At 41.3% G+C, this 12,545-nt stretch overlaps 1 protein-coding gene across 9 annotated transcripts in view; it reads right to left on the reverse strand.

Moving 5' to 3' along the window:
• Window positions 1–1,136: 1,136 nt before the first annotated feature.
• Window positions 1,137–12,545, reverse strand: part of micu1 (mitochondrial calcium uptake 1) — a 34,020-nt gene continuing 22,611 nt past the window's right edge. For all 9 annotated transcript variants that reach the window (XM_047342290.1, XM_047342288.1, XM_047342289.1 and 6 more), the window contains 7 exons: window positions 12,301–12,415; window positions 10,819–10,901; window positions 9,723–9,923; window positions 8,239–8,376; window positions 6,188–6,296; window positions 2,241–2,330; window positions 1,137–2,032 (listed from right to left, as the gene is read on the reverse strand). In XM_047342290.1, the coding sequence (XP_047198246.1) occupies window positions 1,872–2,032; window positions 2,241–2,330; window positions 6,188–6,296; window positions 8,239–8,376; window positions 9,723–9,923; window positions 10,819–10,901; window positions 12,301–12,415 (897 nt within the window). In that variant the 3' untranslated portion in view covers window positions 1,137–1,871. The remainder of the gene's footprint in view (window positions 2,033–2,240; window positions 2,331–6,187; window positions 6,297–8,238; window positions 8,377–9,722; window positions 9,924–10,818; window positions 10,902–12,300; window positions 12,416–12,545) is intronic.

Here is a 12,545-nt window from a genome sequence, read left to right on the forward strand (position 1 = left end):
TTCTGTCTGCACGCCGGCTGCTTTTCTGTTTCACAGCCTTATTAAATATGTAACGGAATTATTTGGTTGTTGGACTGACACCAACTCCAGCTGATGGCATCCCTCACCATGTTCTGTCACAGTATTGATCAGTTAATTAACAATTAAACAGATCAATGGTCCATGAGAGGACCTTGCAGCTCTAGTTAGTATTACGCACCTGTGAATGGGTAAAGCTGTACAGCTGATAAAGCAAGTTTGTGTAATGGAATTAACTTGTTGCAAACAACCATATCCAAACACAACTCTACATCTCCACATTAGGGGATTCTGAATCTGCATGAATGATATTAGGTTTAGACAATGTTCCAACTTGTTTTGCTCTTCAGCTAATGAATCGTTTAAAACCAGTTGGATTAGTTAAAAAGTGCATTTTCACAAAACTGAAGATGAGTTGTTTTCCTTGCTCAGGAAAAGTACTCATGCAACTGTTGCAGCTGTTACGACAGTGAGGATAAAGGATGTTTTTATGTTCAGTGTGACCATGGAGCCAGATTTACATTGAGATCTAGAAAGAACATGGGTGAAGAACAGCGATGAAGCTGAGCAGTTAGTCCTGAGTACCACTTCCTGTCTGTCAGTTGCAATGTGAGCAAGCAAGAGAGGGAGCAGCTTGTTTCATGCCACTGCAGCACAGTGTGAGTGTGTGTGTGTGTGCGTGTGTGTGTGTGTGTGTGTGTGTGTGTGTGTGTGTGTGTGTGTGTGTGTGTGTGTGTGTGTGTGTGTGTGTGTGTGTGTGTGTGTGTGTGTGTGAGAGAAGGGGCTGCAGGACAATCTTTTAATGGGTAGCAGAGGCTGAGGCCTGCCCATTCTGTCCATTTCAATTAAACAAAACTGCTGACTACTCTTGCACACTAACACACATTCCTCCTTTACTGGTACCCACTCAAAACCATTGTACACAATCAGCAGTGCATTTTTGCCTTAAAAATGTCACAAGCCATCTCATTACATGACAAATGACTTCATGGTGCCCCATAGTTTCGCTAATCCTCCACTCTCCTCTTCACAGTCAGAGGGAGAAAATGAGAACGTGGCAGAACAATCCAACTTTGAAGTGGAGCCGAGCAGTCGTTAAGAAAAAAAGCTTAATCCGCTTTACTTTATTAAAACATCTTTAATAGAGCATTTCTTTAACCATCCATCTTATAAAGTGTTTAATTGAGAAACAATAATTTGAAGAATACCCACTTTGAACAGGACATTGTAAAACAGAGACAAGCATCTTTGATCATTCATGGAAAAAAAGTAAAGCTGCAGTTGGAGCCATCAGGCTAAATGAAGAGGTGCTAACAAGATTACAGACGTCTGCTCTGCGTCCCACCAAAGAAATAATTAAGGGTCTGTTGTCAGAGTAGAACAGACATACTGCAGCGTTTATACAGCTGAAGGTCAAATAAGGTTGATTCAACTTCTTCTCTTCCCTTTTGCAGTAACACGTGTTTAATACGGATATCAAAGTGCTGTTATTAGCGTCACACAGAAAAATTGTGAATATAACTTCTAGAATATGGCAAAAATACACATACAAAGTTTGTGTGTATATTTTAAAATATACAAATACCCATGATGCCTTGGACAGGCACACCAGAGACACATCAGGACACACAGCGCTGTGTCAGCATGCTTCAGTCACTGTATTGATAGCTTGAACTACATCGGCATGCGCTAATGATTAATGATGCCCCTCAGAGCTGACGTCCTATGAGTTCATTGCACTAATTGTTTTTGTTGTTATTCTCAAGACCTGTGGAAGGAGAATGCGTTTGATGCTTTATGTGTTGTTGCTTTATTCATACAGTGTCCTTCTCTTTTCGCCCAGACTTTGCTTCCTATGTCTTGGGCATGGCGAAGTCCCAGGCAGTGTCCTGGGCACACTTGCACATGGCCCGCACCAGCCGAGTGAAGCCCATGTCCTTGGGTTTCTCCAGCCCACGCATCAGCCGCTGCTTCATAATGGCTATGAACTCCTTATTACTGAGCTCTCCGTTCCCTGAGGAGGACAGACGGGTCGGGGAGCAGCAGGAGAAAAGGAAAGTGATGGACACACGGGGTGAGATGAGGAAATTATAGAGGAAGAGCAGGTTCCAAGGGGAGATGACTTCTATTTATTGACGATTTCCATCTGTCAGTGGGGAGGTTATTTTCTTCCCATAAATATTTGCAGTGAGAGCGATATGATGAACCTGTCAGCTACTTACCATCACAGTCGAACAGAGCGAACACCACGTCGCACACATGGTCTGACAGCTCCACCTTGGCCACGGTGCGGGCCACCTGCTTCATGGTAACTAGGAGACACAGTAAGACAAACTTGAATCTTTTGTACTAATAAAATTCAGAATGTGCAATGTCATCTGAAAAAAAATAAATCACCATACATGTCACTCAAAGACAAAGTATGTGCTTTTACTGGAGCTATATCTACATGTAGACAAAGTTAGAAGCTCATTCATGCTTTCGTCAGCTGGCATGTGGCCACTTGCGTGAGACATGGGCTGTGTCCGAAATCACTCACTAAAACCATGTTCACATACTACATGGTGAGTTCACCATTTTGTAATGGTGCCCTAATATTTAGTAACGTTTTTTTATACCCTTTATTGTGCACTCATTGTTTCCCACAATGCATCGGGAAAAGTAGTGTACAACCGATGGTCACTAACCGAGTAATATATACCAATACTGTGGGAAACAAGTTTATTTCTATATTTTAAGATTGTCATTCAACATGTTTTTAACCCAAAAGTAATACTAAGTGTAAACGAACATTTAAAATTGAATGTGAGAATTTTCACTGGCCAACGTTGTCGTATGTCATAATCCTACAACAATAAGTTCATTGCTGGTGCAGAGAAAATGCGCCGAGTAGTGTCAGAAAGCGTTTTCTTTTTCTTTTCCCGATGAGCTCAACATATAGTCCTCTATGTAGTAGTCACTATATAGTGAAGTAGGGCATAGTGAGCGAGTGAGTGATTTGAGACACAGCCCATGGAGAGGTGATCCTGCAGAGGGAAAGCCTGACTTCGTGCTAACAGGACAGTACTGGTAACTCTCTTCTACGCTATAAAAAGGTATCCGAAAAGTTGCTAAATCTAGCCACGCAATAATTGCAACAGTGCCTCTAACTTAATCACTCAGTCAGTCAGTCAGCGACAGTCATCAGCATTTATAGAACTGGGCCGGATTGGGATTAGGACAAAGATTTGGAAATTATATTCGCTTTTGGATAATGTTGGCTGGGCTGTTTTTTTACACAGCACATTTCTGTAATAGGGAAAAACAATCAATAACCATCTGTAACCCAAAGTCAGTGCAGCTTATATTAACTGCATCAGCCTCAGGTCATATTCAAACACAAAAAAAGAATGTCTGTCGGGTTCGGTAACTCAGGCAGCTTTGAACAGAAGATCCCTGCTGGACCCTATTGCCATCCAGCCAAAAATGATGGAGGGTGTGAGGATGAGTACAGTGTAAGAAAGTGTGAAGGAAGAGAAGGACTGAGCAGAAACAACACCATTAGAACCACAAACAGATGATTAAAAAATGAAAAACTACTTAATCTCAACCAGAATTATTGATCATCAGACAAACAAATCTGAGATTAAATACTTGGAGAAGAGCCAAATCAGTCCAGCAAGAATCTCATTAGTGGGCTTCTTTGCTACATTTAAGAAAGACTATGCGCAGTTCCAGATAACACACACACACACACACAAATGAGGCACTGTGCTCAATTAGTGGGAAATCATTGGATTTGGGCAAAAAATTACGGAAAGAACAGAAAACGATATACAAGAGAAGAGAGAAATACAAAACCTCCTTAAGTCTTTCAGCGAAGAAAGAGGGTTTCAGTGCATGGACAAGGGGGAGGATGGAGATAAATTACAGACGCATGCCTGGCAGCTCTCCACAAACCCACAGCAGCATAATGTTGTCTGTATCTCTCCACAACACACTCATGCACAGCTTGTTAGTGTGTAGACATGCAGCCTAAACAGCATCCTAGAAACAAGCACCTCAGGGTTGACCTGTACTAGCTGCTTCATCTGTGAATCAGAACTAATGGACATACTGACATGAAACATATGGAGACATATCGAAGGACTGAATCACTACAGTAAATGAAGGAAACACAGACTCATCAAACGATTGACATATATTAAAGGCTACAGGTCCTCACTGCTTGCACTGCCTTCGCTTTTAATTGGCTTCATTGTTAGGATCTGAAAGACTAATTAGTTCAGTTAAAATGAATGTGCTGAGGAAGATAAAGGAAATATGACTAATTTAAAGAGTGGTCTGACACTTAAATATTCAGTTCTCTCTTTCATAATCATCACCCATCCATTTTCTGCCACTTATCTGGGGTTGGGTTGGGGTGACAAAGGTCAAACAGTGTATAACAAGTATTCCAAACGTCGCTCTCTCCAGTGATGTTTTCAACCTCTTCCTGGGGGATCACAGGGCGTTCACAGGCCAGACGAGATATGTAATCGCTACAGTGTGTTCTGGGTCTACCCTCAATGGGATCCTTGTGATGCAAAGGTGCAGTGGCTCTACTCCAAATGTTGGAGCTCCCATATCTCTAAGGCTTTGCCCAACTACTTTGAACATTCAGCCGCCCGTATCCACAATCTCATTATGGCACTCTATCCTGACCCAAAAGGAAGCAATCCACCATGGTGATCCACGGTCTAAGACTTGAAACTGCCAACGCTCATCCTATCCAACCAAATGTGGACACAACTCTCACCTTGGTTATACAAGCACTGCATTGCTCTTAGCAACAGCCCCAGGTCCACATATAACCATAGTCCCCCCAAGGAGATCCCATTAAGATCTCAGTCCATCCTCATGAAAGAGAATACAGACTGACACAGTCAACTCTCTGTACCTGAGATTTTTATGACGTCAAACTACTTTGATGCTGTTATTTATGGTCAGTATTTTTTCTACATATCAATACAATTGATTTATAATCAGTAATTACCTCTTTATAGAGGAGTTTACATTTTTAGAGGCTAAAATTGCAAATAGAATACCCAACTGCTGCTGCTTCACATAAAAAGTGTTTGACTGGCAAAACAAGGATGTTTTTTATTGTAAGGAATCCATGGTACAAAAGCTGCATCTACAACACAAGATGAATAACTTTCTGTATTTTTATATATATATATATATATATATATACACAATATCAGTTTTGTGTTTGTAAAGGAGTAATGCAACGAGAGGTTGGGAAAATAAAACAGCAAGTATCGATTCCGATACAGAGGGCTGTGATTCGATTATAAAACGATTATTATACCTCGATGCATCAAACAATTTAATTTCTAAACCGTATGAATTTTGTATCCCTGTGTGACTACTAGAGGTTTGCATCTTCACTAGCCTCATGACTTGTGCTTTAAAAAGTTGCTTCTTCTGCCTGTCTCTGTTGCTCACAGAAAATTGAAAACCAAATGTATTTAGTTATTAATTGATTGTGTTGGATCATGAATCCCGGTCACTTCAACCCTGATGTCCTGGCTGTGATCGACTCGTGTTGTGTGTAGCAGATAAACTACGTGCCTCATAATTTTTAGTAGCTATGATGGGTCAAACCTGGTCTCAACCCTCCTCTCTCTCCCTCAGTCATGATGTTGGAATGTGTCAGTGAGCATCAGTAGCCTGCAGTCATGTGAGAGGTGATCTGTCATGTTTGCATGTTTGTGATGCGTCATTTTTTTCCCACCTGAGGCACTGAGATCCCATCTCACCCTGCCTCTGATAGGCTGACCCTGATTCTTACTGCAACCCTAACCAATCATCACACTCCGTGCCTATACTTAAGCAACCCAACCGACACAAGCAATGAGTACTACCCAATCCGAAACAGGCATACTGTTAGTGACAAAAATATGGTGTTTGTGGTCCTTAAGTATACAAACGGATGGATAGATAGATGGAGAAACAGATGACGAATGGCTGAGCTATAACTGGGAGCCTAGCCAGGGCAAAGGGAGATGTGGGAGGCGGATATGGCCGGATGGAGTGTTAACTGCTCTGAGAGACAGAGTCTGAAAGTGACAACAGTTAAGTCTGTTAAGGGGAGTAATTAGGAGAAAAAGAAGCATGTCAGCACAAAAGGGCAAATGCAGTGTACCTTTATCTATGGAGGCTCCGGCCATGTGGTAGAAACTCAGAGCTGTGTCCACGTCATTCACGTTCTTTAAGAAGGTAAAGAAATTCTCCACCTCCTCAAATGTGATGCCCTGAAAAAGTGGGGAAAATATGAAAACAAATAGGGTCAGGACCAAATCATTGATGCACTTTTACCTGAGCCGTGACATTCCTGTGATAAATGGGCCTACTTTTGCCATGACAAGAGCTGCGACTGCACAATGCCATTTTTTGGAGCAGCTCAGCAGTGTAATACAAATGACAAGAGGAAGTGGGCAGAGGAAATCGTCACACATGAATGAACAGTGAGCCGCCGACAAACAGGGGAACAGACGGTCTTAGACACATATGCACATATACACATAGACACATAGACACACAGTCACACAGCTGCCACGCTGCTGATGAGCTCATTTGGAAAGTAAAGTAAGCAGCTGGTCTTAGGCAATAAATAACACTTTTCTCATTTACGTTGCAGGTTATGCCAAGGCTGAGAGACAGATAGTGGGACGGAAAAAAAGAGGTTAAACAGAGAAAGAGGGGAAAAGGGAAAGAGAGAGAGAGAGAGAGAGAGAGAGAGAGAGAGAGAGAGAGATTTGCAGCAGTCTAATTCCTTGGAGAGGGAAAACTCCAGCCTCATCTTTTTCTAATGCCTGGGAGGAACGGCAGTGTCGCGGCTCTCTGTTTCCTTTTCTCTGCTAATCACTGCATTTAACCATCACACTTGCTTTATCATTTCTCAGTCTGACAGGTGCTTTGTAGTATACCAACAAGCTACTGCGTGATTCTTGTTAACTTAAAAAAAAACAAAACAGGTAAATGTTTTTTGCTACAGCACCTCTGAGGTTACAATATGCATGGGTGTAAGTGCAGTCAATTGACTGATGGGGCTCATTACAGTGTAGCAGAACCAGCATGAACCCAAAGTTCATGCTCAGCAATGGAGAAAGGTATAGGCATATATTTAAGTTGGCTTCAAGCCCTCTACATTTTTCTCCGGTTTGGTCCCAGTGCAGCCATTGTTCTGCTTTATGTGACTGTGTTCGGTGAAGAGTGGCAGGGTTAAGAAAAGATTAAACTATTTTTGTGACACACAACTAAGCTGAGTAAGGAGAACTTGACTAACTGAAGAGCAAATGAGAAAGAGCCAGAAGCTAGAGCCATACCACTTAGTTTTTGTTTGAAAAAGCATCAACTCTGCTACAGATACGCCTTGTGTCCACACTACGGAGTTTTAGAGCCGAGAAGTTAGAATATATATAGAAGTTTGGAAAGGCTGCTGGAAAACTCCAGAGCAGCGTTTTAGTCTGGACAGGCAGAAACCAAAATGTTTTATCAAATGACAAAACAACAGACATTAGCCTCAGCTACAATTGTAGAATATAACCTGGATAATTACAAGCATTGCTGAGTCGTTGGTTGTCTGTACTAACAGCTGTTGTGCAGTTAAATCCCTGCTATTAATTTTCGCAATTGTTGCTTCTATTTGTAGCCTAGCTCTTTCTGCAACTAACAACCAAATACTTCCTACGTGCACTGGCACGTCATGTGGTCATGTGTTATGTGTTTTCAGGTGTGTTAATATGGACAGGGATTAAAACTGACAGTTGTGTGGACAGAGATCATTTTACTTTGAAAACGCCATTTTCAAATGAAAATGTAATGGTGTGCATGTAGCCTGAGGCAAAATGTGAGGCAGGGGAGACAGTGACTGAAACAAAGTTTAAGGAGAAGCTCAGAGAGAGATGGACTAACTTATGTACCATTGTCAAGCACTGACTGCTCTATGTTTGGTCAACACAGAAACAATGGAAGGTGGTGGAGTGTGACTGAATGTGTTGTCCTCTCCCAGTAATGTATTACCTCTCATCTGTCTCTTTCACACACTCACCATCCACAATCTCCTTTTCTCTCAGGCACACTTTGTCTGTCACACATCCTTGCATGTAGGCCAACACACCACCACATCAAGCACCATATATGACCACAGAGTACCAATCACTTTGAGTTCCGTGCGAGCATGAGATTTATTACCTGTGCATCCTTAAACATCTTCTTCAATCCCTTCTGCATCAGCTTGAGTTTACGAGATTGGACGCCACTGTAGGCCAGCAACATACCTCCGAACTGTCTCTCTGAGATTTTGCCATCCATCGGATCGTTCCTCTCAAACTAGAGGAGGGAGAGAGACAAAGATGAAGATTGAGTGCTATGCAGAAGGACAAACACATGAATAGGAGGAGTAGGGCACATTGAGATGGAAACAGTAAATACTGGTGTCAGGCTTCAGGTTGAAGCACGCGTGGAGCTAGCATTGGTGACATAAATTCTACATGTGCTTTTTCTTTTTTCTTTTACAATGTTCCAACAGTGAGCCTCGGCTGTGTCAGGTCAATCCATTCGATTAATATCTGAGGGTGTTTGACAGCCACAAGGCTTCCTCTCTCCCTCGTCTTCTCTGAATGTGCCGACCTCTCAAAATGTTAATTTGTCCCTCTTGCAAGAGGCAGCTCATGACTAAGCCTGAATAAACCTGATGTTTTAAGTGGTGACCTGTGTATTCATGCAGCTCTGGAGGATCCAACGATTGTGAGGTGAAGTTTCTGGTTATTATGACCTTTATGTTTTTACGGGTGATATATTTGGTAAAGATAACTTCTGCGTTTAGAATATATATCATTTTCCAAATTCAGATTGCGATTCCAGCTTCACTAGGGAATTCACCAACTGTTAACTGAAAACATAAAAACGGGTCAGAGAAGAAGAGAAAATACGGAAGAGATTGAGTTTGACACATGCAGAAAAATTTCATACAGCTGGTAAAATATGGCATGGGGTGAAGTGCAGCCTCAGCAATCAAAGAAAAAAGTGCACACGCATAAGCTGACCCACATTAAAACAGGGTCACCCATATTTGTGGCATTATGGTCGCACCCTTGGAACATTGTGGTACCATCAACACTTGATAGATTGTGCTTTCTTTCTGGCAGATGCTCCAGCTCGTGTCCTATTCTTAGAGCTTCAGATGATGCTGCCCATTATGGTTTCCGTGTATCGTTTAGTCACTACCCACGCTAATTAAAAAGAAGAACCATATGCTCAACAACACTGATGAGTAGCTGTTACTGCAGAGACTGAGGAGAGGGTCACTCTGAGGAGGGAGATGACGGCTTTTATACTTAGAGTGACACTGACCAGTGCCGACAGTCAATGCACATTGTATGTCTGTCATCCGCAGCCCTTGTTTTCCCGTGACTCCCTCCTTTTAAATATTTTTGGTTTCCTTTTTTGTTTCTTTACTCTAGACATAAGGCAGTAAAATGTAAACCATTGGGTTAGAGAGCTGCTAATGTTAATGTGTAGTTTTTGAACAGGTAATGAGAGGAGACCTGGATCAGAGCATTAAATAACATTCAAATCAACTCATTACAACTGTACCCAACAGAGCAGTGAACCAGTGCATGAAAATTCTCAGTACAATACTCTTTCTCTGCTCATTCAAATTCCTCTTTCATTACCTCTAGTTTGAGCACATCGTGCTGCAGTTTCCTCTGAAACTCCAGGAAGCTGCCGATGGTGAGTTTTCCCTTCAGGTCTGCTCCAAAGAAGTACGTGGTGAGAGCAGAGCTGCAGCCTGCTGTCTTCAGGGTATTTCCTGTGGTGGAGCGGTCACGATGTCGCATGCCCATGCTGGTCTGAGAACGAATGATGCTCTGGACCTGAGGATGAAGAAAGGATGACAACCAGGATGAGGGTGGACAATGTTTTAGAAGTATTGTGACTCTTCACTTTCTGGAGTATATGGCAAATGAATTGTATTTTTATACATATATACATTTAGATACATTTTATGTCCTGCAGTTTTTTAATGCTTTTTAGCAGATGTTTTGATCACTCAAAGCATTTTACACTGCAAGTCACATTCACCCATACATTTGTACAGCGTTTATTTAACACATCATTTAAACACGGCAATTTAGGGCTCAATATCTTGCCCAAGGACACTTCAGCATGCCACCTGGAGGAAATGGGGATTGAACCACTGACCATCTAGTTAGTGGATGTCCCTCTCTACCTTCTGAGCCACAGCTTCCATAAATAAATAAGTCTCACAGTCATTGTTTTAAAAATTATTTCATCAGACAATGACCCATAACAAAACACAGCTTTGTGTAAGATGAGCTTGTTTTAAAATACATTTATTTGGTTACTTCATATTTCAAATGACTTAAATTCAAATGGATTTACATTTATTCTCTTAGATACTGAGGTTTAACTGAAACATATCCATCACAATAATACTGTAAATGTGCTAGTGTATATGAAAAACCCTATCATATCCAGTGGTAAGTTAGTAATATATTATAATATATCGTAGACTGCAGTGCAGCATTTATCTGCTCCCTCTGAGAAAATGTCACAGTGGTGCACAACAATGCAGGGACCTGCCTATATTGGCTGTCAGTTTGCATTACTGGTTACTGTAATGCATTTAGGAGCTACAGTAGATTAAAGCACAGACGTGTGCACTTACTGTTTTAACCTTGTGTCACTTCTAATATGCTGAATTTGTGCATTTTTGTGTGTGACAGCTGTTTGCAAGATGCTGCTCACCTGTTCAAACTCCTCCAGGTCCACCTCTCCGTCACCGTTGAGATCAAACATCTTGAAAGCAATTTCAAAGTTTCTCTGGGGAGCTGGACACCACAGGATACAAACACAAACAAAGAGAGACATTCTCACATCAGCACAGACCATATGAAAACCCCATGCTGCACTGGATCGACCCAGAAAACAGCCAAAGAGTTCAATACTGACTCAGTCATTACACATCAACTATGCAGCATCTTCTGCCTTAATCTCACCCCCAGTGGTGCAACATGAGGCAATTAAGTCGTTTTTTAAAGTCATCATACTGACAATGGATTCTTCACAATCAGCTGCAACCTTTTAATCCACGTGAACATGTTCTTCTGCATATTTTCAGTACATAAATTCAGCCCTCTGCAGTGTTGCAGTCTAAAAATAATGCACGTGTTACATACATGTCAGATATACAGACTATAAAGTCACATATCAAATAAAACACTTCTTACGTTTCATTGAGCTACACATTTGCTCATTCTACACTATTTTAAATTTGATTTGAATGTGGAAATACTCCATATTCTATCTGTGTAATTCAATACCATATGTGCAATCCTGTTACACTTTGTTTACATTGTATATATAATTTCCATTTTCTGTTTCTATATTTCCTTGTTAATATTTAATATTTACATTTCTGGGTGTCTATTTTTACTAACCCCTTTGCCTCTTTAACACTGTCAATTTCCTCTTATTTCCGAGTACTGCACAACTACTTTAACTATGAATTGCTTCAACAACCCAACTACTTAAAAAGAAAATGTGACGAGTTACTCTTTTCTTATGTAAGAAATAATTTGGACTACAGGAAAGCAGTAAATATGGGCAGTAACACTATGAGGCTTAAAGCAATGTGTGGGTCCGTTAGGCAAAATATGTCCCCATTTGTACTATTTTTGTGGCCGTGTTAAATGGATTGAAACCAAACATAAGGCACCCTGCCCTGCCTGCTTAAAATGACTTGTCCTTGAAAACTTCCCCAGAGACTTTCTCCATATGAACGGATTACAATAAATGGCCGAGCTAAGCTAGAAGAGAGACACTTGCTTGCCGTCAGTCAGAGCTTCATTTCACATTCGGAGATGAAGTATTCGTGTGAATCGACTCCATGCATCTACCACCAGTGGCAGATCCAGCTAAAATTACCTGAGTGTGTGATATACAGCATCTCAAAGGCAGCTAGCCTGGCAGACTCAAAGTAATTAACTTTGGCAGAATTGGAGATCACTCTGAATAGGTAGCCAGCTTTGTATCCTGAGTAATGAGATCATATTGGAAATTTTGTTTGACCTGATGCAGGAAGAAAGCAGACAGAGGAGAGCGTCTTGGCACTGATTGGGACTGATTTGTGATACGTATGGTGGATTTTAAAGATGAGGGATAGAATGAATTGGGTCACAAGAACCATTAGATCTCTGGGAACACTGTGTAGTTGAACAATGTACTTACTGGACAGCACAGTGGTGAGAAAGATATAGTCTGAGAAGGAGATAAGGCCACATTCTCCCAGAGAGTAAAATATGCTGTCCTCATCTGCAAACTTCTCCCTCTCCTGGGCTATTTTCTGCTCATCCAGGTCAGGAAAATGGGGAAAAGGGAAAAGGTGACATTAAAAACATTTCACATGATTCAGCAAAAGCCTTATTACGTCTTTACAGCTCCAGGTGTGCCTTTTTGTGTGTGTGCAATCAAGT

The sequence above is a fragment of the Hippoglossus stenolepis genome, chromosome 12 (assembly GCF_022539355.2).
Source record: "Hippoglossus stenolepis isolate QCI-W04-F060 chromosome 12, HSTE1.2, whole genome shotgun sequence".
Taxonomy (NCBI): domain Eukaryota; kingdom Metazoa; phylum Chordata; class Actinopteri; order Pleuronectiformes; family Pleuronectidae; genus Hippoglossus; species Hippoglossus stenolepis.